This window comes from Cetorhinus maximus, chromosome 2 (genome assembly GCF_964194155.1).
Source record: "Cetorhinus maximus chromosome 2, sCetMax3.hap1.1, whole genome shotgun sequence".
NCBI lineage: Eukaryota > Metazoa > Chordata > Chondrichthyes > Lamniformes > Cetorhinidae > Cetorhinus > Cetorhinus maximus.
The window spans coordinates 164,907,020-164,931,944 of record NC_135880.1 but is presented as its reverse complement, the minus strand read 5'-3'; the positions used below and the strand labels follow the sequence as shown (position 1 = coordinate 164,931,944).

The 24,925-nt window shown below is 40.4% G+C and overlaps 1 protein-coding gene across 2 annotated transcripts in view; it reads left to right on the top strand.

Moving 5' to 3' along the window:
* Nucleotides 1-24,925, top strand: part of ric1 (RIC1 homolog, RAB6A GEF complex partner 1) — a 166,463-nt gene that overhangs the window by 9,383 nt on the left and 132,155 nt on the right. For both annotated transcript variants that reach the window (XM_078570577.1, XM_078570576.1), the window contains exon 2: nucleotides 23,579-23,686. In XM_078570577.1, coding sequence (XP_078426703.1) covers nucleotides 23,579-23,686 — 108 coding nt within the window. The remainder of the gene's footprint in view (nucleotides 1-23,578; nucleotides 23,687-24,925) is intronic.

Below are 24,925 nucleotides of genomic sequence, written 5' to 3'. Positions count from 1 at the left end.
AAGGGGCAATTGTTGGATTCTCTCTTGTTGGAGATGGTCATGCTCTGTCATTCAGTAAATCATATCCCTTGATTCACTTAGCACCCAAAAATCTATTGATCTTAGTCTTGAAGGAACTCAGCTACTGAGTATCCACAGCCTTCTGGGATAGAGGATCCCAAAGTTTTACAACACTCTGACTGAGATTAGGTGAATTTTTTTCAGTCGTAAATGGCCTTTTCCTGAGTCTTGACTCTCTATGCACTAGTTCTAGACTTTCCAGCCAGGGGAAGCAGTCCCTCGGAGTCAACCTTATCAAGTCCTCCTGAGAACCTTGTTTCATGTTTGGGTTCAACTACCTGTTCCATGCTGTGACCTTCAGTTATAAGCAACTTTAGTTGTCAAACTTGAGAGCATTGAGATAGGTGGTTCAGCTTAAGGATGTTCCTTTTTCAAATTTGTTCTAATGATGTGGTGACTGACAAGGTCTCATATTAGTTCAATCTCTCGTTACCCTGAGATGATATATGGTGGTCTTCATCCTTAACTACTGTGGTACATACTCTGTTCCATAAATACAAATATCTATACTGTAATTTGTATAACAAGTTGCATTTATTTGGCACCTTTTACTGAGGTAAAATGTCCCAAGGCACTTCATAAGAGTGCCATCAGGCAAAATTTGACAAGAGTCCCATAAAAAAGACTTTAGGATAGATGACCCAGAGTTAGGTCTTAAACAATGATTTCAAACGAAGAGGTAGCAATGTTTAGGGAGGGAATTCAGAGCATAGGGATTAGACAGTTGAAGGCAATTTCACATCAGGTGCCAGATGCAATGGTATCAACTACAGCCAAGTGAGAAACAGAGATGGGGATTAGCTAGAGTTCTAGAAAGTAAAACGAAGTCATGGATTGCAAGGTTATACTCAAGCTCATCCAAAACCTTGCTGCCCAAATTCTAACTCAAACCAGGTCATGCTCATCCATCATCCACCCCTGCCGACTGACTTATATTGGCCTCCTACTCCAGCAACACCACAACTTGTAAATTCTTATCAAATCTTTCCAACAGCCTCGCCACTCACCCCTTCTCTCTAATCTCCACCAGTCCTACAAACTTCTCTGTGCTCCTCCAATTCTAGTCTCTTGCACACCCCCGATTTCCTTCGAACTATTACTGCTGGCTGTATATTCAGGTGCCTAGACCCTATGCTCTACAATTCTTTCCCTAAGGCTTAGTTTTACATATCATTTTACTATAAAAACAAAAGGTAGCTTTTCAACAATTTTTAGAGCAATGCAAAGTTAAAGATAAGAAATTTGTGAGTAGTATTACGTGCTTGAGGCTTTAACAATTGGTAATAGTGTCAACCCAAGTGTCGGCTTAGCTCAATTGTGTAAGAAGGTTTAGCTGCCCTCTTTACTCCAATGAACTGTTGATATGGATTTGGTTACAATTTAGATTGGAATTTAATCTGATGAACTGCATTCTCTGAAATGTTTGGTAGCCCCAATTTATTTTCATTACCACCCCCACTTTCTTTTCTTCCCCTCCCCTTCTGGAAGGTGCTTATTCTGTGCTGGCAGCCCCCCAGTATTTTATTCAATTGTCCATTTCATGTGTAAGCTGTTTAATTATTACAGAGCTGAACCCATTCTCATCCTCACTGTTTAAGGATTCAGTTTCCTGGAATGCTCTTTCGAGAACTATCAGAAGCAGAAATGTAGGCTTGTTTTACCTTCCTTCCATTTGATGGAGGGAGAGGGTCTTATCAGTTCAATGATCACTATCAGGCAGCTTCTCAAAAGTGTATGTTTCTGGGTGTCGGAGGAAGACAGGATCAGTCTTGGCTGTGGTACGGCTCTGCTTATCAGATACTGATAGTGGGCTTTTTCATGAAGATTGGCTAGTTAGACAAGGTAGTGTTGTACAACTGCATGTGGAGCCAGGTTCCAACATAAACCTACACCTTTAGCAAATGGATTGTGGGGTTTGGGAAATGGTGGATTCCATTCACTGCCAGATCTGGCTGGACAGCAGAAAGCCCCATTGGGTCCTGCTTTCATCTGTTAAAATTGCTCATTATTCCACCTCAGCTGGGGATGCAAAGGCAAGTCCTGGCTTCGTTTCTCTTCCTGCAGACTGTTGTCTTAAACCCCTCCATCCTCCATCCTCACCTCCAACAAGTGGTAGGAGCCCAGGGTTTCTTTTGTCGCTAAGATTGAGACCATCCGATCAGCTGCATGCATCACTTTCCTCCCCCTAGCTCACCAGGCCAAGTTTCCTCAAACGATTACTTCCCCTGCCTGAACCCTGAACTCGCATCTTTCTCCTGTTTCTCTCCTATTTCCCCCTCGTCCCTTTCCTAGCTCATCTTGTCCATGGGACCCACCTCCTACTCCCATGACCTTATTCCCACTAAACTGCTGACCCCCCCCCCCAACTTACCTTTCTGGTCCCCATTTTAGCTGGTATTGTTAATGGTTCTCTCTCTTCAGGTACTGTTCACTCTTCTCCAAATCTGCTGTCATCATGCCTCCTCAAAAAACCAACCTCTCTGTTCTCTCTTGCCTCTACAAAGTCCTCAAATGAGTTGGTACCACCCAAATTTGTGCCCACCTCTCCTGGACCTCCATGTTTGAAATCCTCCAATCAAGTTTCCGCCCCAGCTACAGTAACGAAACAGCTCTGATCAAAGCCATAAATAACATCCTGTGTGACTGTAACAAAAGCTGTCCCCCTTCATTCTTCTTGGTCTGAAGCAGCCTTGAATACAGTTGGACAGAACATCCTCCTCCAGTGAGTTTTCACCATTGTCTAGCTGGGTGGGACTGCACTTGGTTTAATCTATTCTTTATCTATCTAATCATGGCCAGAGTATCACCTGCAATGGCTTCTAATCCCACTCCCGCAGTGTTACCTCTGGTGTCTTACAAGGATCTTTCCTTGACCCCGGCCCCCCTCCTATCACCATTTTATTGCAACATTTAAACCGGATTGATTTTGATTTCTCATCTACATGCTGGCCCTCGGCATCATCATCTGAAAGCACAGTATTTGCATGTCTGCTGTCCATGCTACCACCTCTCAACTCCTCCAGTGCCACTGAGTTACCAGGCTGCATGTCTGACATTCAGTAAACAGAAAGCAGGAAGCTACAGGCCAGATAGCTTAACATTTTTCATAGGGAAAATGTTAGAAGCTATTAAAGATGTTATAGCAGGCACTTAGAAAAGTTTAAGGCAATCAGGCAGTGTCAACATGGTTTTGTGAAAGGGAAATCATGTTTAACCAATTCATTGGAGTTCTTTGAAGGAGTCACATGTGCTGTGGATAAAGGGGAACTGGTGGATGTACCATAGTTAGATTTCCAGAAGGCACTTGATAAGGTGCCACATCAAAGATTATTGCAGAAAATAAAAGCTCATTGTGTAGGGGGTGATATATTGGCATGGATAGAAGGTTGGCCAACTAACAGGAAACAGAGGGCAGCCATAACTGGGTCTTTTTCTGGTTGGGATGTAATGAGTGGTGTGCACAGAGATCAGTGCTGGGGCCTCAACCTTTTACAATTTATGTAAATGACTTGGATGAAGGGACAGATAGTATGGTTCCTGACGACACAAAGGTAGGAAAGTAAATTGTGAACAGGACGTAAGAAGGCTACAAAGTGACATAGATTAAGTAAGTGGACAAAGACCTGGCAAATGGAGCATAATGTGGACAAATGTGAAATTGTCCATTTGGCAGGAAGAATAAAGGTGCACATTATCTGAATAGTGAGAGATTGCAGAGCTCTGAGATTCAGAGGGATCTGGATGTCCTTTGAATCACAAAAGGCTAGTATGCAGGTACAGCAATAATTAGGAAAACTAATAGAATGTTATTGTTTATTGTGAGGGAAATTGAATACAAAAGTAGGGAGGTTATGCTTCAGTACACAGGGTACTGGTGAGACCACTTTTGGAGTACTGTGTACAGTATTGGTCTCCTTATTTAAGGAAAGATGTAAATGCGCTAGAAGCAGTTCAGAGAAGGTTTACTACGCTAACACCAGGAATGGGCAGGTTGTCTTATGAGGAAAGGCTGGACGGGTTAGGCTTGTATCCACTGGAATTTAGAAGAGTTAAAATGTGACTTGATCGAAACCTTTAAGATCCTGAGAAATCTTGATATAGTGGATGTGACATTCTGCCTTCTTTGATGTGAGAATCTAGAACTAGGGGTCACTCTTTAAAAATAAGGGGTCGCTCATTTAAGACACATGAGAATTTTTTTTTCTCCCAGAGGGTCATGAGTCTCTGGAACTCTTCTTCAAAAGGCAGTGGAAGCAGAGTTTGAATATTTTTGAGGCAGCGGTAGATAGATTCTTGATTAACAAGGGAGTGAAAGGTTATCGGGGGTAGGCAGGAGGTTATAACCAGGTCAACCATTATCTTGTTGAATGGTGGAGCAAGCTTTAAGGGCTGAGTGGCCTACTCCTGCTCCTAGTCTGTATGTACTGGATGAGCAGAAATGTCCTCCTATTAGATATTCAGAAGTTATTGTGTTTGGTCCCCACCACAGAGTTGGTTCCCTAGCTACCAACAGGAAGTTGTCTGAAACTGAACCAGGCTGTTAGAAACCTAGGTGCCATTTTTGACCCCAAGATGAACTTCCAACGACATATCATAAGGCCCACCTATTTTCACCTCTGTAACATCGCCTGACTCAGCTCCTGCCTCACTTCTTTGCTGCTAAAGCCCCCATCCAGGCCTTTGTTGTCTCTAAAATTAACTATTCCAATCCATTCCTGACCAACCTCCCACAATCTTTCCTCTCTAAACTATGTTGCCTGTGACTGTACTTGCATCAGGTCTCTTTCACCCATCACCCCTGTGCTTGCTGTCCTATATTAACTCCCATTTAAACAAGGCCTTTATTTTAAATTCTCAAAGTTGTTTTCAGCATGGCCTGGCCTCCTCCCTATCTCTATAATCTTCTCCAGTTCCACAGCCCTTGGAGATTTTGCACTCATTTAGTTCTGCCTTCTTGAGCATCCTCAATTTTAATTACTGTACAATTGGTGAGGGTACCATCAGCTACCAAGGCTCTCAAGTTCTGGAATTCCTTTCTTAAACTTCTCCCTCTCTCTGACACTCCGTAAGACCTATCTCTTTGACCCAACTTTTGGCCTTCTGCCCCAATATTGCCTAATGTGGCTCGGTTCAAATTATCCTCTGCACCGCTCCTGTGAACTGCCTTAAGATGTTCTATTACATTAAAGGTGCTATGTAAATACAAGCAGTTGCCGTTCCACAGTTTAGAAAGTTGCATGCCATTTGGCATGATGTCTTAAAAATCTATCTGCTATGTAGGAAACTTATATATTTGTAATCCGTAAGTAAAAATAATTGATTCTCATTAATTTTATGCAAAATCAGTGTAACTAGTTTTAAGTGGTATTAATGCTTTTATGTTCAGGCCAGGTTTATTGTGCAAGTTTGGCAAGCAATTCCATCTGTCTTGTTTATCATAGTATTTCTTTAAATTGCTGAGTTGAAAAATTCTGTATATGTGATTATGTCGGGCACAACTTGCTTATGGAAACATTTGCAAAGCCTTAAGACCTTTTATCTTGAAGTATTTCTGCATTTTGCAATAATTGATCAGAGTTGAGTGGGGTGGGTGGTGTAATTCAGGTTTAATGACTACAACCACTTTACATTTCTGCATTGACAATGCTGTGGGACCTACTTGTGCCCATGCTGATTCAGAACTTGTAGTTCAACCTATGACTTAGAGATTGGAGTTCAGGAATTGTCAAGGAACCTAGCTGTCTGCAGAGGACCACTCAAACATTGAAAAGACTATATTGTGAAGTTTTGGTAATTGCAGGGCTGCCAGCAACAGAAGTGAAGCTTACTGTACAATGGGCTGTCATTCATCCGTCTCTGGCATCATTGAAAGGTGGAAGAGAAGAAAACAGTAGTGCATTTGTAGAACAGTGTACCAAGGTGCATAACCATGGCATGATCAGACAAAATATGGACACCTGGACAAAGAAGGAAGGATGACCAAAAACTTAAAGAACTATGTTTTGAGAAGGGCCTTCATGGAGATGTGGGCAACACTGTGGTGAGGCTAATGATGCAATAATTTGGGCTAAGCATCTCTCTTGCTTGAAACAGTATTGCAAGTAGAAAACTTCTATTCTATCCACATGTAAACCTTTGATTCTTCATATCTGGTATGCATTAAGGTGCATAATTATCTCCATGCACAATCTTGGTTACAAGTTTAACTTAAAATGAGATACTGTTTAAAAAGAGTATTGATATAGAATCAATAATGTTTGTAAACTCAGCTTTAATAGCCTACATTCTCAGTTACTCCCTCAAGCCAGTGCTCCTACCTACCTTTCCAGGCCATGAAGAATTTTTTTTATTATTCATTCACTGGATGTGAGCTTCGCTGGCTGGGCCAGCATTTATTGCCCATCCCTAGTTGCCCTTGAGAACATAACATAAATAGGAGCAGACCATTTGGCCCCTCAGGCCTGCCCCGCCATTCAATAAGATCATGGCTGATCTGCCCCAGGCCTCAACTCCTCTTTTCGTGCCAGCTCCTTATAACCCTCAACTCCCCGATATTTCAAAAATCTATCTACCTTCACTTTAATTACTTTGTGATCTAGCCTCCACAACTCTCTGGGGTAGAGAATTCCAGACATTCATTACCCTTTGAGAAAAGAAATTCCTTCGCATCTCAGTTTTAAATTAGTGCCCCCTTATTTTGTAACTATGTCCACTAGTACGAGATTCCCCCACTCATGGAAACATCTTCTCAACATCTAACCTGTCAAGCCCCCTCAGAATCTTGTACGTTTCAATAAGATCACCCCTCATTCATCTAAACTCTAATGGGTAAAGGCCTAACCTGTTTAGCCGTTCTTGATAATTCAACCTCTTCATCCCAGGAATCAGCCTAGTGAACCTCTTTGGAACTGCCTCCTATGCCAGTATATCCTTTCTTAAATATGGGGACCAAAACTGTACTCAGCACTCCAGGTGCATCCTCACCAGTACCCTATACAGTTGTAACAAGACTTCCCTATTTTTAAACTCCAACCCCCTAACCAGGCCAAAAGAAGATGGTGGTGAGCTGCCGTCTTGAACCACTGCAGTCTATGTGGTGTAGGTACACCCATAGTGCTGTTAGGAAGGGAGGTCCAGGATTTTGACCCGGCGATATATTTCCAAGTCAGGATGGTGAGTGACTTGGAAGACTTCAGGTGGTGGTGTTCCCATCTATCTGTTGCACTTGTCCTTCTAGATGGTAGTGGTCGTGGGGTGGAAGGTGCTGTCTAAGGAGCCTTGGTGAATTCCTGTAGTGCTATGTAAATAAATCCTACAAATTGCACAAAATCCAAAGGATGTTAATTTTTCATTCCACACCCTTCCTGCCTCAAATTTGGACTACAGTCTAGCTTGATAGGTTCTAAGGAATTATGTTTTTGCATATGAAAACAGTGGTGACATTGCATATAAGTAATGTTTAGCTTCAGTTTAACTTCAGGTTAAAAAAGAAAACGGGTACAATATTGTAGATCCTGGGGTTTTACTTGACTGAGAAGGATACCACCTAAACATTGCCCATCTCTTCAGGGATGTGATATTCTCATATGCCTACCTAGTAGGGTATTTCCATAAAACTTGGTCTAGTAGGCTTTACTCCTGTGATGGGTGGCTGATGCATATCTGTCAAAGCATAAAGACACTCTTGGGTAGCTTTATTTAAAACAAGTTAAACTCCTCATTAAAATTGTGTTTAAAATACCGAGTCACTAATAGGCAATGGGACACTGGTTTGGGGAGAGGTTGTAGATTTTGTGCAGATTTGGATGTTTAGTTTGCTGCCAGAATATGTGTCAGTATTCATTCCACATTGAAAGCAGTATCTTGAGTGGGTATGATGAATGTTTTGTGCCAATTTACTACTAGGAGATGCACCAGGTTGCAACATTGGTGGGCTAAATTTCAAAAACTTGAGATATGTAGATCACGATGTACTGATTATAGAGTCAGAAAAGGCACTATTGAAAATTGTAAACAAAGTGAAAGCAAGGTGTGTGGAGCATGAATCAAGAATGAATATGAAGAAGACCAAGACGATGGTGATAAGTGGAGACCTAACCCTGGAAGTGAAAAATGAAGTAAATGGATAAGTCCGGGAATTAGTGAATAGATACACATACCTATCACAGACGACGGGAGAAGTGATTGTGCGATCCGAAGGAAAATTGAGATAGCCAAGACCAGCTTTGTCAGAATGAAAGACATGTTTAAAAAATCTGGAATTGAGCCTAATGATGACCATGAAACCATTGTCAATTGTTGTAAAAACCCATCTGGTTCACTGTTATGAAGAGATATTAATGTATATAATGTTATTGGAAGCTATTTTAGATGTGCAATATGAAAGGGGTTTTATTGTTAGAAGAGATGGAGTTCAAAGGGCCTGGTAATACAGTGAGAATTTACCTTCATGGGGAAGGTTTTGTGTGGAAGTCAGATGCATGTGATATCTAAACGCCTGTAAGCCTACAGCTGTCTGCAAAGGAAACAAATTGAAAGGAACCTCGTTTTGAATTTGCAAGATAAAATATGCTTTGCCTGGTGTCTGTTTAAAGTCAATGGGTTGTTGTTGCCTTGGTGAAGATATTTACTGGGAGTGATTAATTTGGGGATTAGTTTAATAGTTATTATGGTAGTAATTTGTAGGTGTGTATGTGTTTAATACTTTATAAAATTAATAAATGTTTAATTTAACTTGTATGAAAAACCTCTGGAGGCTTGGTGGTTTCTCATTATGTAAATTCTCATTGTATTACCAGGCCCTTTGAACTTCACCTCTTCCAACAACAAAATAAAATAGTACCAATTTAAAGTAATTTCCAATAACATTATTTAATATCTCTTCATGACATTCACTAATGCCCTTTAGGGAAGGAAATCCGCTGTCCTTACCTGGTCTGGCCTACATGTGACTCCAGATTCGCAATAATGTGGTTGACTCTTAATTGCCCTTGTTCAGAGGGCATTTAGGGATGAGCAATAAATGCTGGCCTAGCCAGTGACTCCCATATCGCGTGGACAAATTTTAAAAAAGATTGAAAGACCTGTTAACATCAAAGAAACTGAACCTAGGAAAAGAAGGTTTAGTTGCTATATTTTGTCATCTGTTATATGCCTCAGAGACATGGAAACAAACAGGCAATTGATAAGCTGAATGCAGTCGAGATATGGGCATATAGGAGGTTGTTCTACATATCCTACACAGACCGACTAATGAGGAAATGCTGAAAAAGGCTTGAGAAAAGAGGAAAATTGGCGCATAACACAGATATAATATTTTGTTCATATCATTAAAGCAGTGTAGACAGAGACAATTATTGCAAGGAAAGATTGCTGGAAAACGTAGGAAAGGGAAACAGCAGAAAATGGATGGTGGATATAGTGGACTGGATGAGGTTGACCTATGTAGAATGTGTAAGGGCAGTACAGGACAGACAGGTGGAGGCCTATGGGAACCAACTTTCTGGGAAGATGATGACACCAATGAATGAACAACCAATTTGGAATTCATTTGTTATATTGCCACTAATTTTCTGAGGGGGAAAAACTGATGTAAGTGTGCCAGTGTAGCAAGGATATGTGATACACTGAATGACAATGCAGTACTGAGATCAGGTTTTATTGCACATAGTTCAGGCTGATTGCAGGGAATATGACACTTCGAGGCTGAAATTAGTCATCAGCAAATGGGCAACAACAAAGCACAGCCCTGTTACAAGACGTGGTGTATGTTAGGTTGCCAATTCGCCTTTGTCCAATTCATGCATTTTCAGAAGATCAGTTTCACTGCTTACACTTTTGCATATTAGATGATTTTGTGATTGATCCATTGCTTAAGTAAAATTGTGCAGATTTGTCTCTTTTTCCCATCATCTGGCAAAAATATTGCAAAATTCATCAGCTAGTATATCATCACATACTTGTGCTTTGATAATAACTATGTCTTTGAGCAGCCTGGCATGATTTATCCTTCCTATCTCCATTCCCCCGCCTCTTTTTTTAAAGAATTGCACGATGTGCATTTTTGGCCTGACTGTGATCAGGAGTTCACAATGTTGAATTGCTGATGTGAAACTTTTAATACTTATGACACTGTTTTGGAGTCAACAGATGACTTTATCTTGTATGAATTAGCAGTATGCGATTCTTGGTCATTTTTGAGCTTTTGGAATTTGTGTAATTTGAAACCAAGTACAGAAATGAAATTTGCTTTTCTCCAATCCCAACATGAGGAAGATATTAGTGAACTAGTTTAGTATATTTTAACTTCTGAATACTAAAGTTTCATTTCCTGTTGACATAACCAAACACACTGGAACATAAATAGTTTTTGAAAGGCTATAGTTATGTCTTGACACTCAAACTCACTTGTTTAGGAGACTGTTTGCCTTTAAATTCCTGCTTGCTATTGTTCCTTATTGCTTCCTGTTATTTTAATACTTTGTTTAGACACACTCGAACTATGAACCTGAGAAATAGTAAACACATATCCAAAGCGATATATTCTTATGTAGTAGCCTGGTTTCCTCACTTTCTCAACTGCGTGCATTACAACAACTTATATCTGTATAGCATATAGCATATTTAACATAAAATGTCCTAAGGCGCTTTTACAGGAGCATTATGAAATATGACACTGAGCCACATAAGGAGATATTGGGTCAGATGATCAAAAGTTTGGTCAAAGAGTCAAGTTTTAAGAAGTGTGTTAAAGGAGGAAAGTGAGGTGTAGGGAAGGTATTCCAAAGCTTGGGGCCTAGGCAACTGAAGGTGCGGCCACCAGTGGTGGAATGATTAAAATCGGCATGTTCAGGAGGCCAGAATAAGAGAGGCACAGATATAGCAGGGGGTTGTGGGGCTGGAGGAAATTGCAGGGGTAGGGAGGAACAAAGCCATAGAGGGATTTGAAAGCAAAAGCGAGAATTTAAAATCAAGATGTCGCTTGACCGGGAGTCAGTGTAAGTAAGGGAGCACAGGGGCAGATAGGTGAACGGGAGGGACTAGGTTAAGATAAGACAAGTTAAGACATGGGCAGAAGAAGTTTGAGTGACTCAAGTTTACAGAGGGCATAATGTGGGTGACCAGCCAGGAGTAAGCAGTAGTAATCAAATCTAGATGCAAGGTGTGGATGAGGATTTTGGCAGCAGATGAGCTGAGACAGGCGAAGTCAAATGATGTTAGAGGTGGAAATGTGGCGATTTTCATGATGGCGCAAATATGTGGTAGGAAGCTCCGCTTAAGGTCAAATATTGACACCAAGGTTATTGTAGGGAAAGGGATGAAGTCAGTAGCCAGGAAACGGGACCGAAGACAATGACTTCAGTTTGTCTTGTATTTAATTGGAGGAAACTTCTCCTTATCCAGTACTGGATATTGGACAAGCAGCCTGATAATTTAGCAACATTGAAGGAGTCGAGAAAAGTGGTGGTGAGGCAGAGTTGACGGTCATCAGTATACGTGTGAAAAATAATGCTGTGTTTGGATGTTGTTGCCAAAGGGTATCATGTTGATGAGAAATGGGTAGGGGAGAAGGATAGATAGTGGCAAGATAAACCATTGCAATTGGCTATGATAAAGTAAGAGCAGCCTCACCCAGCTACATGACGATGAAGGGACATTCGAATAGGATGGTGTGGTCATCCGTGTCAAAGGCTGCAGACAGGTCAAGAAGGATGAGGGGAAGTTTATCTTGTCATAGTCATGTAGGCTTTCATTTAATCGCTTTTTTCTTTTTAAGATGCTTCTTAAAACCAGCTTTGAGAAAGCTTTTGGTCATTGACCTAATGTCCTTTGTGGTTTAGTGTCATACTTGTTTTATGATGCTCCTGTGAAGCACCTTGAGACCTATCGTTACCTTAAAAGCACTATATAAATTTAAGCTGTTGTGACTTTGATAAGAGCCATTTCGGTACTGGTAGGGGTGGAAACTTGGTTGGAGGAATTCAAACATGGAGTTCCTGGAAAGATTGATGTGGATTTGGGAAATGCCAATACGTTCAAGGGCTTTGGCAAGGACAGGGCTATTGGAGATAGGTCAATTGTTTACAAGAGGTAGAGGTCAAAAGTTGGCTTTTTGAGGAGAGGGTGATGACGGCAGATTTAAGAGTGGGAGGGATAAAGTTTATCAACATACAATATGCCAATCAGACTGGGGCAGGAAATAATGTGACTTTGTGGACAAAACAAAAACAGAAATACCTGGAAAAACTCAGCAGGTCTGGCAGCATCGGCGGAGAAGAACAAAGTTGACGTTTCGAGTCCTCATGACCCTTCAACAGAACTAAGTAGAAATAGGAAAGGGGTGAAATATAAGCTGGTTTAAGGGGGAGGGGGGGGTTTGTTGGGACAAGCAAGCAGTGATAGGAGCAGATAGTTGGGACAAGCAAGCAGTGATAGAGTTTGACTCGGGAAGAGAATTATACCAAGAATGATTGAGATAAAACCTTACAGACTTGTAAAGCACAGAGGAAGCCATTTAGCCCTCATGTCTATGCTGGCTGTTTGAAAGAGGTATCCTATTAGACCCTTTCCCTGCCCTTCCTTCATAGCTTTGTAAAATTTTCCTTTTCAAGTGCACATCCAGTTCTCCTTTGAGGTTACTGTTGGATCATCTTCCACCACCTTTATAGTGATTGCATTCCAGGTAATAACTTCTAGAAACATTTTTTGCCTCATCTGCCCTCTAGCTTTTTTGCAAAGTATCTTAAATCTGTGTGTTCTGGTAATCAACCCTCCTTCCAGTGCAAACATTTTCTCCGTATCTACTGTATCAAAACCCCTTATTGTTTTGAACTCCAATAAAGAATTTCTCTATAACCTTATTTGCATCCCTGGTACCATCCGATTAAATCTTCTCTGCACCCTCTCCAAGGCCTTAATGTGCATCCTATCGAAGACCTAAACATCCTTTTTAAAGTATGATGCTGATTGTGATAGGCCATGTTTGTTTGAGGGGGAAAAACTATGCTTTATGTTGGGGTGATTGCCCCTTAAGAGCTAGGTTTATCTGAAAGATTTCTTGTAAAGCACCTGGATTCCTGTAAGTGATCATGTGACCAAGTTGCCGGCAAGAGAAACAATAGAAAAACGGTCAGCAAGAAGTTAATTGTAGGAGTGAGTAGTTTGTGGATGTGTCTCTGGTGGTCTTGAGCAGGGTTTTAGTTTAGAACACAATTGCTGCAGGAAATCATCACTTTCAAGCGGAGTTCAGTTGAAATTTAGGTGTGCTGGCTAAAAGAATTACACCCCTTGTTAACTGAAGGTCTCCTAACAGTGAGTTGGATTTTGGGGGATGGCCAAGCTGAGATGACAGTTTTCTAGATACAAGACTACAGCGTTGAAGAATATTAGAACTAGGAGAGTTCTGACCTGAGATGGTAACACTTAAGACTCTAGTGATGCCTGTGTTGAACTGGGAGTCTACAACAATGGGACAGGTGGAGGAGATTTGAAGGGCAAACCTTGCCAGAAGTAAGCGGAAGACCCAAGAAATCTCAATCGTTATATGAATCTTCAAAGCAGTATTCTGATAAGTGGTTAACCTTCCAATTTCTGGTAAGTATCTGACTTGAATTTATTGGAGGGTGGGTGGGAGGGCTGTATAAGTTAAATGGGTGTAGAAGGAAAGTTGAGTAAAGTTCGATTTTAAAGTACAGATATGTGTTTATTGTATTTTTAATATCTTTAATGTAAGTGACTATTTAAGATAGTGTTCTTATTAGTATTCATTTTTTTTTGTGCTGTAAAATTCTTTTTGTCTAAACCGTGAACCTTGTGGCTTCATTCTTCTAGTAAATACCTGGGTTTTGGGTTTCGAACAAATAATTAAACAGGGCTGGTCTCTACCAGGATGAGAACACAGAATTGGACACAATAATCCAGCTGGGGCCTAACTAGTGTTTTATAAAGGTTTACTATAATTCACTGGTTTTTGTACCCTGTCTCTATTCATAAAACCAAGCATTCCTTATGTTTTATCAATAGCCTTTCCAGCGGCCACCTTCATAAATTTGTGTATGTGAACGCTAAGGTGTTTCTGTTCGTTCAACCTCTTTAAAATTGTACCATTTTAATTTTTAAAAATTTATATACAGTAGTCTGTCTTCATTTTCATTTCAAAGTGCATCACTTCATACTTCCCTGCATTAAATTTATTTGCCATGTGTCTGCCCTTGCTGAAATATTTAAAAAAGATCTGCAAAGGGTTATCCTTGTGATGTGATGATATGGGAGAGTCTGGACTGTTACTAAGCTGTCAGCCGAGCAGCTACACTATAGTCACTGCTGACATTTGACTTTTTTGTACATGGCTGGCATGTAGTGTATGTCATGTGAATCAGAAATGTAAGCACAGTGTTGAGAAATGAACAGTTCAATTATTGTCATTTTACCTGCAAGGTTTTTTTTTAAATTAACCTGCATATTTGCCAGCCTGATGAAGACTTACGCAGCTATGATTGTGACTGTTGTGTGCTGATGGTGTTATATTTGAATCCACCTATCCACTGGATTAAACATTTGAGATAGTTCACTATTCATCATGTAGATACTACAAATCTTTAGCTGTTAACTTTTGGAGAAGTCATGGAAAAAGGTGGCGAATGTGTTTTAGCTGACAATGATATATAGATTCTTAGGCTGCTGAAAGGTAAAATGGCAAAGGTAAAAAGGGACCTTATGATACGTGCAGGCGTTATTACAGTGAAGAGCTTAGTTGACTACTTTTCTGAATTTTCCCATTTAATCACCTGGTCCTATGTGGCTGTGACAAAGGTAAATTTTACCACATCATCCTTCTTGTCTGGTCTGCAGCTTTTGACAGGTTTGACTGCACCATCCTCTTCCAAGGCCTCTCCAGTGTCACCCAGCTAGATGGGACTATTCTCACCTGGTTACATTCGTACCTATCTAATCATAGCTGGCAATTATTTGCATGATATTTGCTCCTCCTGCATCACTACCTCTGGTGCACCCCAAGGATCTATCCTTGGCTGTCTCCTCTTTCTCATCTACATGTCGCTCCTGACAACATGCAAAGGTACAGTGTTAGTTTTCACGTGTGCACTGGTGGCACCCGACTCTACCACACCATCACCTCTCTCGACTTCTCCACTGTTGAAAAATGATCAGACTGCATATCTGACATCAATTACTGGATGAGCAGAAATTTTCTCCAACTAAATATTGGGAAAACTGAAGCCATTGCTTTTCCCCCACCCCCCTCCAAACTCCCCTCCCTAGCTACTGCCTCCATCCCATTCCCTGGGAATAGCCTGGGATTAAGCCAGTCAGTTCGCAACCTTGTCACGTTGATCCCAAGATGAACTTCCGACCTTGTGTTCATGCCATCTCTAAGACTGTCTATTTCCACCTCCGTAATATTGCCCTACCTTGCCCCTGTCTCGGCTCGTCTGCTACTGAAATCTTCATTCATACCTTTACCTCTAGACTTGACTATTCCAATGCACTTCTGGCTGGTCTCTCACATTCAACCCTCCTTATATTTGACGCTATCCAAAATTCTGCTGGCCATGTCTTGCCTCGCACCAAGCCCTGTTCACCTATCACTTCTGCTCGCTGACTAACATTACCCTTGGATCAAGCAACATCTTGATTTTAAAATTCTCATCCTTGTTTTCGGATCTCTCTATGACCTTGTGCCTCCCTGGCCCTGTAATCTCCTCCAACCCCACAACCCACAGATACCTGTGTTCCTTTGATTCTAGCCTCTTTCGCACCTCCAATTTTAATCACTCCACCATTGATGGCAGTACCTTCAGTTGCCTAGGCCCAAGCTCTGGAATACCTTCCCCTACACCTCTCCACCTCTGTACCTCACTTTCCTCCTTTCAGACACTCCTTAAAACCTACCAGTTTGAGCAAGCTTTTGGTACCAGACATATCTCTTTGTGGCTCAGTGTCATACTTTGTTTTATATGCTCCTGTGAAGCACCTTGGGATATTTAATTATATTTAATTGTTAAAAAGTGATCGGTAAGCAAGTTGGTGAGCCAAGAGTCTCTATTGCGTCTCTCTCCCCCCACCCGTCTGTTGTTTGCCGCTCTGAACATACAGTGCAGAGCTCAACTAAAAGGCTCCAATTTTTTTGTTTCTGTGCCGGGGTAATTGGAAAGCTAAATTTCAGCTCATCTCCAGAAGAAACATAAAAAATGGTTAATTCACCAATTAATTTGTGAATATACATATCTCATAACCACCTGTGGGCAGTGTGAGCTCCAATCTATTTTCTGGTTAACATAATGAACATATTGTACTCTAAACACTATTTGTCAAACATAGAATATCTTCAATCAACTTTTATTGATAAGCCTGGCTTCTGTAAAATTTGTTTGGGATCTTCCTATATTTGCTCTGAAATGTTTAAATATTGTTGTTGTACTTGTTTTTCATTGCTGTTTCAAATGCCATTTTGTCAATGTTAACTGTACAAATAAAAGCAAGATTATTTGTACTGTCCTAGTAACTTTTCAAATTTCAAAAGATAGGACAAAGAAGGCAAACTTATGCTAGACATTGAAGAAGTTAAACTGTCTGTATATTGACATTAAGGTGAATTGGACAATACTTGAGTCAATTGTAAGTTTTGTAGTAGCAGAGAAAGCTCATTAGTTAGCAGAATGTTCTCCCTAGCATAAATAGTGGAAATTGACTCTAAACAATGTTTGTTTGTGCTACTGAGATTAACTCTGAATCTTGGCAACAGTGAAAACCACTCTTTCCACTGTACCTAACTAGATAGAGTCTGGGTCTGTAGCTGAGCAACTTGTTTACTTTCCTGGCTTCAAAACCTGAAGGCCTGTTTGTTTAAAAAAACCTTTATTGTTAACAAGTGATGTTAAAGCCATGGGCTCCCTTTTTCCAACACAGAATGTCAAATTAGATCAGTTGCACAATCTCTGATTAGAATATTTAGTTTTTATTTTTGCACCCATGCTGTCGACATATTCTGCAACAAAATAAAGGGAACTGGAATTCCAATCACTTGTGAAGCATTTCAACTAAAATTCAAATGGTCAATGTACATCTATGGTTTTGTTGTTCTATATTTTGTGTGAACCTACAGTAATTAAAGGGGGCATCTTCCTGAAATTTAAACCTGCAAAATAATTAACCCAACCAAGAATGGTCAGATTAATTTCTCCTGATAACAGTAAATGCCCAGTGGGGAGTATGTTTGGGCAATTTCAAAGCGGCTTCTGATGAAACCACCTTTAATTTTGCAGTTAGTTGCTAAACTTGCACAGAATACTCAATGGTCAGGGGTGTGGGAAATAAATGTTGATTAAGAGTTTAGGGTTAAATATTTTGGTAGCATAATGTAGGGAGCTGTGCACCTTGCCTGTGCTGGGTACTATTACTGGGTGTTATTATGGTTGGGGGCGGGCGTTGCGGAGAAAAGTTTAACTCTGTTGCCAAACGTTAGCATCCTTCATATTGAAGACAAATATTTACCAAAATATTGAGAATACCTAATTAAATTAGTTAAATTTGTATTAAAGAGATAACAAATGAGCTCAGACTTCCTTTCGAAGAATTTTGAACCGTCCTAAGGTCATGAAAGATGCCATGTTAATGCAGTAGCTTTAAAGTGCAATCTCTGTAGTATAAGGAAATATATCAGAACTTTAAAATGCAAACATTTGTTTGAGAGAATTACAATAAATCCTTGTGGTGGACGTGTGAAATTTTTGTTTTGGCACTGTATCTTGATTTTAAAATTCTTGTCTCCATGACCTCTTCCCCCAACCCTACAGCCTCCTCCAGTCCCCCATTTCTGGCCTCTTATGTATGATCCACCCCCTCCCCATCCCACTTTCTTTGCTCCACCGTTGGGAGGCTAGGCTTTAAGCTCTGAAATTCTCCCCTATACCTCCTGCCTTGTATCCTTCTCTCTTCATTTAAGATGCTGCTTTGCAATTTTCTTCTTTGACTAAGCTTTTAATACTTTCCTAGTACTTGCCCAAGTATCTGTGTGGCTTGGCGTCAAATTCTTTGTTTGATAATGCTCCTGTAAATCGCCTTGGGGAATTTTACTTCATTAAGACACTATATAAATACAAGCTAAGGTGGTGGAGTTGAAAAACACTCAGCAATACAGCTATAGATTTTCTTCTACCTTTCTAAGCTTGGGTTGTATCTCAAGACCATTATGAGCTATAACAGGTGAAGCACTGGGGGCCCTGGTGTGTCTCTAATGGAAATAATGAAGCAAGTGCTATGCAGTGAATTTGAATTTTTTTTGTCAAGCAGTGTGTGCCTTGCCATGTTAAAGCATATTGGCTCCAGTATACAATCATGCGAATGCAGTAAATATGTCTGGTGATAACGTTTGAGCCAAAATATTTTGCAGTGCGGCTGTTTGTTGATGGTCATTAAATAGCCACCTGAAAACTTAGATTTACTGCGAGGTACTTTCAATAGGATTCATATTCTGAGGTTTTCCCTTTATTTTCAGGACTTAATATGCACATGTTGTTAGGACTGAATCCAAGTTTGTTTTTTCACAAAAGAAACATTTATGCTGTCTTTGTTTTTTCATAGAATGTACTGAAGGGTTGTGTTTTCTGGGTTTCAATCAACTGATTAGAAAGGGTAGACGTTGGCAGAAACACAGTAATTTTATCGACTTGGATTGAGAGCAGCACCACTTGGTCTGTTTGGGTGTTTAGCTTGCTAATTAATGATTTACCTCCTTGATAAACTCAAAGCTTGAACAGAGCTGCTATGATTAAAGAGCTCAGGTTATTTTCCTGACCAGATCACAGGGTAAAAATAATGAGCAAGATTATTTGCCCCATCGTAATTTATCCTTGTAAGAGAGTCTACAATTCTGTTCCCTGACCCCCATCACAGTAGCAACTGTCTCTCAAATATTTGCCTCTGCTACTGTACCTGGAGTCTATTCCTTTATGGAGTTCTTATTGCCTATTATTGCTCAATAAAACTTATCTCATTGTGTGTGAAGCACTTTGAGATGTCCTGAGAGCATTCATTCTCTCTCCCTCTCTCTCTCTGATTTTACCTCTTCATCGTGTGCTTTGTCCAAGATATCTTCATTATTTACCTCAAAAACCACAACTCTGTAGCCTCAATTTTCTCTGTATTGCTTCACTGGCCAACGCTTACTTCCTTCTGTCAAAATTGGTGTGATGTAGCAGTCCAGGATTCTGAGTTTTGTTTTCATAGCTAATTTTGAGTTGGTCGTAATCTTGTATGAGAGCATTACAGGTGTGATATAAATGCAATTTCTCTTAAAGTATATTAGGCCACATTGTGGCAACTGCTGTTTGTGGTTTGGTACCCGTCAGTTATTTTCATAAACAGAATAAAGATTTGCATTTATGTAATGCCTTTCATGTCTTCAACATATTCCAAAGGGTTTTGCAGCCAATTAAGCATTTTTGAACTGTGATCACTGGAAAACATAGTCAGTTTACATACAGCAATGAAGTAAATGACTGGATGATGTGTACTGGTATTGGTTGAGGGATAAATGTTGGCCAGGGCAACGGGAAAATTCTCATGTCCTTCAAATAGTGCCATGGGACCCTTTATGCCCACTTGAGAGGGCTGATGGTTTGTTGGTACGTGAAAGACAGCATCTCTAACAGTGCAGCCTTCCCTCAGTATTGCACTGAATCCAGCCTGGATTACATGCTTAACTCTCTGGAGTGGGACTTAAACCAACAACTCTCTGACATAAGACAAGAATGCTAAAACTGACATGCTAGCATTGATTTGAAATCTCTACATGTAGATTCAAAATAAGCAACCATATGAGTGTTTTCCTACTTTTTAACTTTAAATTCCTTCCCTAAGCCCATCTGTCTGTCCTTCTCCCATTTGTTGTGTGAGGTCTTAAAGTCTACCCCTTTCACCAAGCTTTTAATTGTTCCTCCTAACATTCCTTCCTTTGGCTCAGTGTACATTTTTTTCCCCCATCCCTAAGAAGTTGCTTCAGGCATAATTCTACATTAAAGACAATATAGAAATGCAGGTTGTGATGTGGTTCTATTGTGCTCGGTGATTTGATTTATGGATGTGGCTTGCAGGAATTCGGTTAGCTTGATGGTAGTGAAAAGTGATGGGCAAATCCTGGGAGAGCTTTTCACCCATTTGGTTGCTCTGAAGACAGCACTGACTGAGTAGTCCCATAATAAGCCATGGTAATGCAGGGGTGGTTGTAGACTGGCCTTGGGAGCTGCACTGGTAATGTTTTGATTTGTGAAGACAGGTTGGGCACATCAATTTGGAGTTGCAGTCTCTGTTTACTATAAAACTGTCCAGGGTTACTCTCTATCAGTGACATTACTGTGCAGGAAAAATACCTCAAATGAGGCCTTCCATGCCAGTAAGAAATTGGTTTTGAGCGATGCAAATTCTCCTCACTATTTTCTCCTTTAAAAGTAGAAAGTATGTCAAATAAAAAAAAATGCTACTCTTGACTTAGCTGATCGGGTCTCAATCATGAAATGTACAATACTTTATTAGATCAACTGTGAAGAATTGAACTTCTAACATTTGGATCCTGTTTTGTTACAATTTGGGACTAAACTTTAAAAACTTTTAGATAATATACTGTTTAAGCCGATATTGTACTATCCAAATATATGTTCTAATTAATTTTACTTCACTAATAGGCATCTTAGACCCTTGTAAGATGTATCAGTTAGGCTATCAAAGCATTGGGTTACCAGTATCCCATTTTAACTGTTAGAGTTGTTGTGCTCATTTTGTCCTTTCTAACAGTTGCTGGACCACTGCCTACTTCTGTTTTTGTTTTAATTCCTTACCAAATAATTCAGGTCCTGTTTCACGCCAATGTGTTACCTGCATTGCAGTTTGAAAAGCTGAACAACCCTTATCTTCCCCCACCCTTTTGTCCACAAAACATGCAACACCATCATACAGAAAGATTCAACATGAGTATTACAGAAAAAAGAGACATGTCGAAGCTTTTCGTCTTGCACTTATCAGGGCACTTCACAAGAATACCAATATAAAGGTAAAATGACAATTTATTCTGTTGTGAAGAGAGTGCTGATTGGTTGGCAAGTGAACTCTGGTAGAGGTGTTGCCATGGAGAATGCACCTGTGATGGTGACTGACAGTTAATTGCCGAGCATTGTTTGAAATTTAAACCAGGCAGTTTGACCCTGATTGGTCAAGGCATTGCCTTGAGGAATGAGTCAGCGAATGGCTGTCATTGTGCCTGTTTCAGCTAAACAAAATAATGTGTGTGTATGTTCTTTCTGTCTGCAAAGAACAGGGCCCTGTGTATTAATATATGTAGCTTATAGTACACATAAATGTGCCAAACTATGAGCCCGACTGACAATCTTAAATTGGTTGTCAGCGTAATTCTTAGCACATTGAGGAATATTTAGCAAATGTCCAATTGCGGAACCACATCTAATGTTGCACACTGTGTGTTTTGAGTTTTGCAAGCACGGGCTGGTTGGGTACAGACTGTACCTTTCCCATAGCGAACAGCAGCTGGGACATGCTGTTTGATACAATCTACCAGCCTTTGGGACATACGGCCTACATACCTAGCATCACACTGGCACTGAAATTCATATGCCACATTACTTATTTGTGTGATAGGTAGAACATCTTTTTGGCTTGACGGCAATATCCTGTTGGTGGCAAATACCACTTGTGTTGCTACTGCATAGTAGCAGCGTGAAACAGCTAGCTTCACCTTTTGCTCAAATTGTTTTAGATACTTTGTCCCTCCAGGGTAATCTGAGGTATACTGGGCACTTTTCATGGCCAAAAGTGACAGCCTTAGCCCCGTACAAGAATTTGCATGATATACAGCGCAAAATGATCTGATCAAGGTAGCCAATTTCCAGCAGGATGCCTTTGAGGCGCTCTATTTCAGCACCGAGCTTGCATGGTGAGCAAATGGCTTGTGCCCTATCTACAAGGTTGTCAATAAGACCAATCTTATGCGTGTAGAACTGTAAGAATCCCAACGGGTATATTGACCAGTGAAGGTAGGCTTGCGGTAGACCATGATAGAGAAACCCCTGGCAGATTTCTCAACTAGTACGTTCATTTGACTACTCCATTTCAAAGGTGAATTTGAGTGCAGGATGAAGCCCATTAAGACATGGAAGGAAATTATTACATACAGTTACAGATTTAAATATAGCAAGCGTATCATCCACATGTTGGAAATATGCGAGGGATAGGACGTTAGTGGCATTCCATCTGAGACACGTTTCTCATGGAACCCAACAAAGATGTTTGCGAGAGCTGGGCCAAGAGGGATCCCATGGCAACACCATCTATTTGGGCAGACATGGTATCATTAAAGCTCAACTCAACTGCGCAAGTTGCCGAGTTCATAAGTTCAGTGAATACTGATTCACGCAACGATTACGGGTCTAGATCGCCATGATATAGTGCTGCAGCACTCTCTTCATATATAAATTGTTGCTTTCCCCTTATATCGATATTCTTGCAAAGTATCCTGATGAATGCAAAACAAAAAGCTTCGACATGTCTTTTTTCAGCAGCACTCAAATCCTGTATCATCTAATGATTATAACATTCAACTTGTTGATTTCCTAGATGGGATGCCATCCGTAATGCTGCCTAATCAATTAATTGATATGAGTACTTAAGTGATACTGCGAGGGCAAAAATAAAACATTCATTCATTACTTGACACGTCAAAGTGAGACTTTCAGAGATTGGTTTCAAGTTCTGGTCTGTAGGGCCTATACTGCGAGGGCAAAAATAAAACATTCATTCATTACTTGACACGTCAAAGTGAGACTTTCAGAGATTGGTTTCAAGTTCTGGTCTGTAGGGCCTAGAGCTTTAGCATTAAGTTCCCACTTTAATTCTCTATGGCAAAGAAACTGAAACTTATGTAATGCACATAACTAAAATAGTTAGTTGCGAACAGGAAATGATAGCACCACTTCATGCAAGATTGTTGCTGACTCCTTGCAGAAACTGTGCATGTTTGCCAAAATGTCTGTGTCCAGTGAAAACGTCAGAGCAACTGGCAAAATATTATGCAGTCTTAATTTTCAAACAAGAATATACTGTGGATCACTTTTTTCATTAGTTAAAGAGCACCCTGCTTGAGCATTATTTGATATCTTGCATGCTAGTTCAAACAGAGCTGTGACACTGATCTTGACCTACAATGAAATTGTAGGTTTTCATACAGGACGAGGTTCAAAGCTGACAGTGGACATGTTTTGAAGATAACAGGAATGGTCAGAGTATGACTGGTCGGATGGACCAATGAATGCCATTAGAACTGCATATTCACTCCATGGCTACTGCTTTAGGTAGATGCCATATAGCTGCAGCATGAAGTTGGCCTGGCAGGGAAATATAACCAAAATATTGAACACTCAGGGTGGGAGGACCTTGCCTATTGCAGAATAAATGTCTTCAATACCATTTTAACTTTTTTTTTTCTTTCCACCAGCCCAGTGTGTTAATTGTAAGCTACAAGGAATCTGCAAAGGCGGCTTCACAGTTTGGATCATATGAAAAGACAGAATGGAAGTCCGACAGCAGCATGATCGCAGTTGCAGTAAGATAAAAAAATTCATGCTTGTCCTTAGCAATGTTATCTGTGAGCATGAAGTCTTTTGTGAAGAGCTTTGGGATGTTCTGTTGCATTAAATGTGGGTTACACAAGTGTTTGCCATTGCTTTTGCTATTTAACTAATCAACCAATTGAAAACACTTATCAAAGTTTTCCAGTGACTGCATATTTTCTAAATTTGACTGATTTTGACCAAATTTCTAGGGTGGGAAAATAGGACAAAGGACCAAAATGCCGTATTTTCAAACCAAAAGAAAATCACTCAGTAAAACAGAAACTCGTATATGTATTAATGCCTTCTAGATTGGCCGTTAGTGTATATTGACTATGAGTTCACCAGTTTAATTGCTGAATTGTGATGATCACTGGATGAGATTCCCCTACCGGGAGAAAGGAGCAAAGGGTTCCATTCATATAGCATCCAATAGACCAGACTTCTCAATGCACTTTACATACAATGAGTTACTTTAGAATTGGAGTGACTGTTGTGTTGTCAAATGTGTGTCAACTATTTTATACACAGGATCTGCTAAAGAGCAGCAAAATGGATAATTTGTTTGAAGGAGAGGAGTGCTGATCAGGTGACGGGGAACACCACGCTCATCGTGTTTTAAATAGAGCTTTGTTTAACAAAGGATGGGAGACTTCTGGCATAGCAGTGTTTCATCCCTACTATATTGGAATGTTAGATGTGTGCTTGGGCCTAAATAGGGCTGCTAACTCTGCTTTGAGGTATTTCTGGAGATTTGATCATGTGATAATGAACACATGGCGTTCCACCACATCACTGTTTGTGACACTGAATCACATAACTGTTGATTACATAACATCTGCAAAGCGTGGGTAAATGTCATTGACTCAAATGTCAACAGAAAATGTTGGGAATACAGCAGATGTTGACCTGCTCAGTGAAAGGAGAAACAATTAGCACTTCAGGCTGGTTGCCTTTTGTCAGAACCTGAAACATTAACTTTATTGAGGAGGGAAAAGAGAAGGTGGGTGGGAAGAAGAGAGAAAGGTTGGGGGAGTGAAGAGGAGAGATAGTGGCCCCCTCATTCTCATTTTCAGACATTTGCTTTCCTCCCTTTTCCATGAGCTCTGTTTCTCAGGATGTTCAGAGTTTCCAGATGATTATCACTGGCCCCAAAGCTGTAACTTCACAAATGGCACTGAAGCACTGATTCTGAATAATAGGGAGATCAGCAGGACCCAAACAACAGAGTT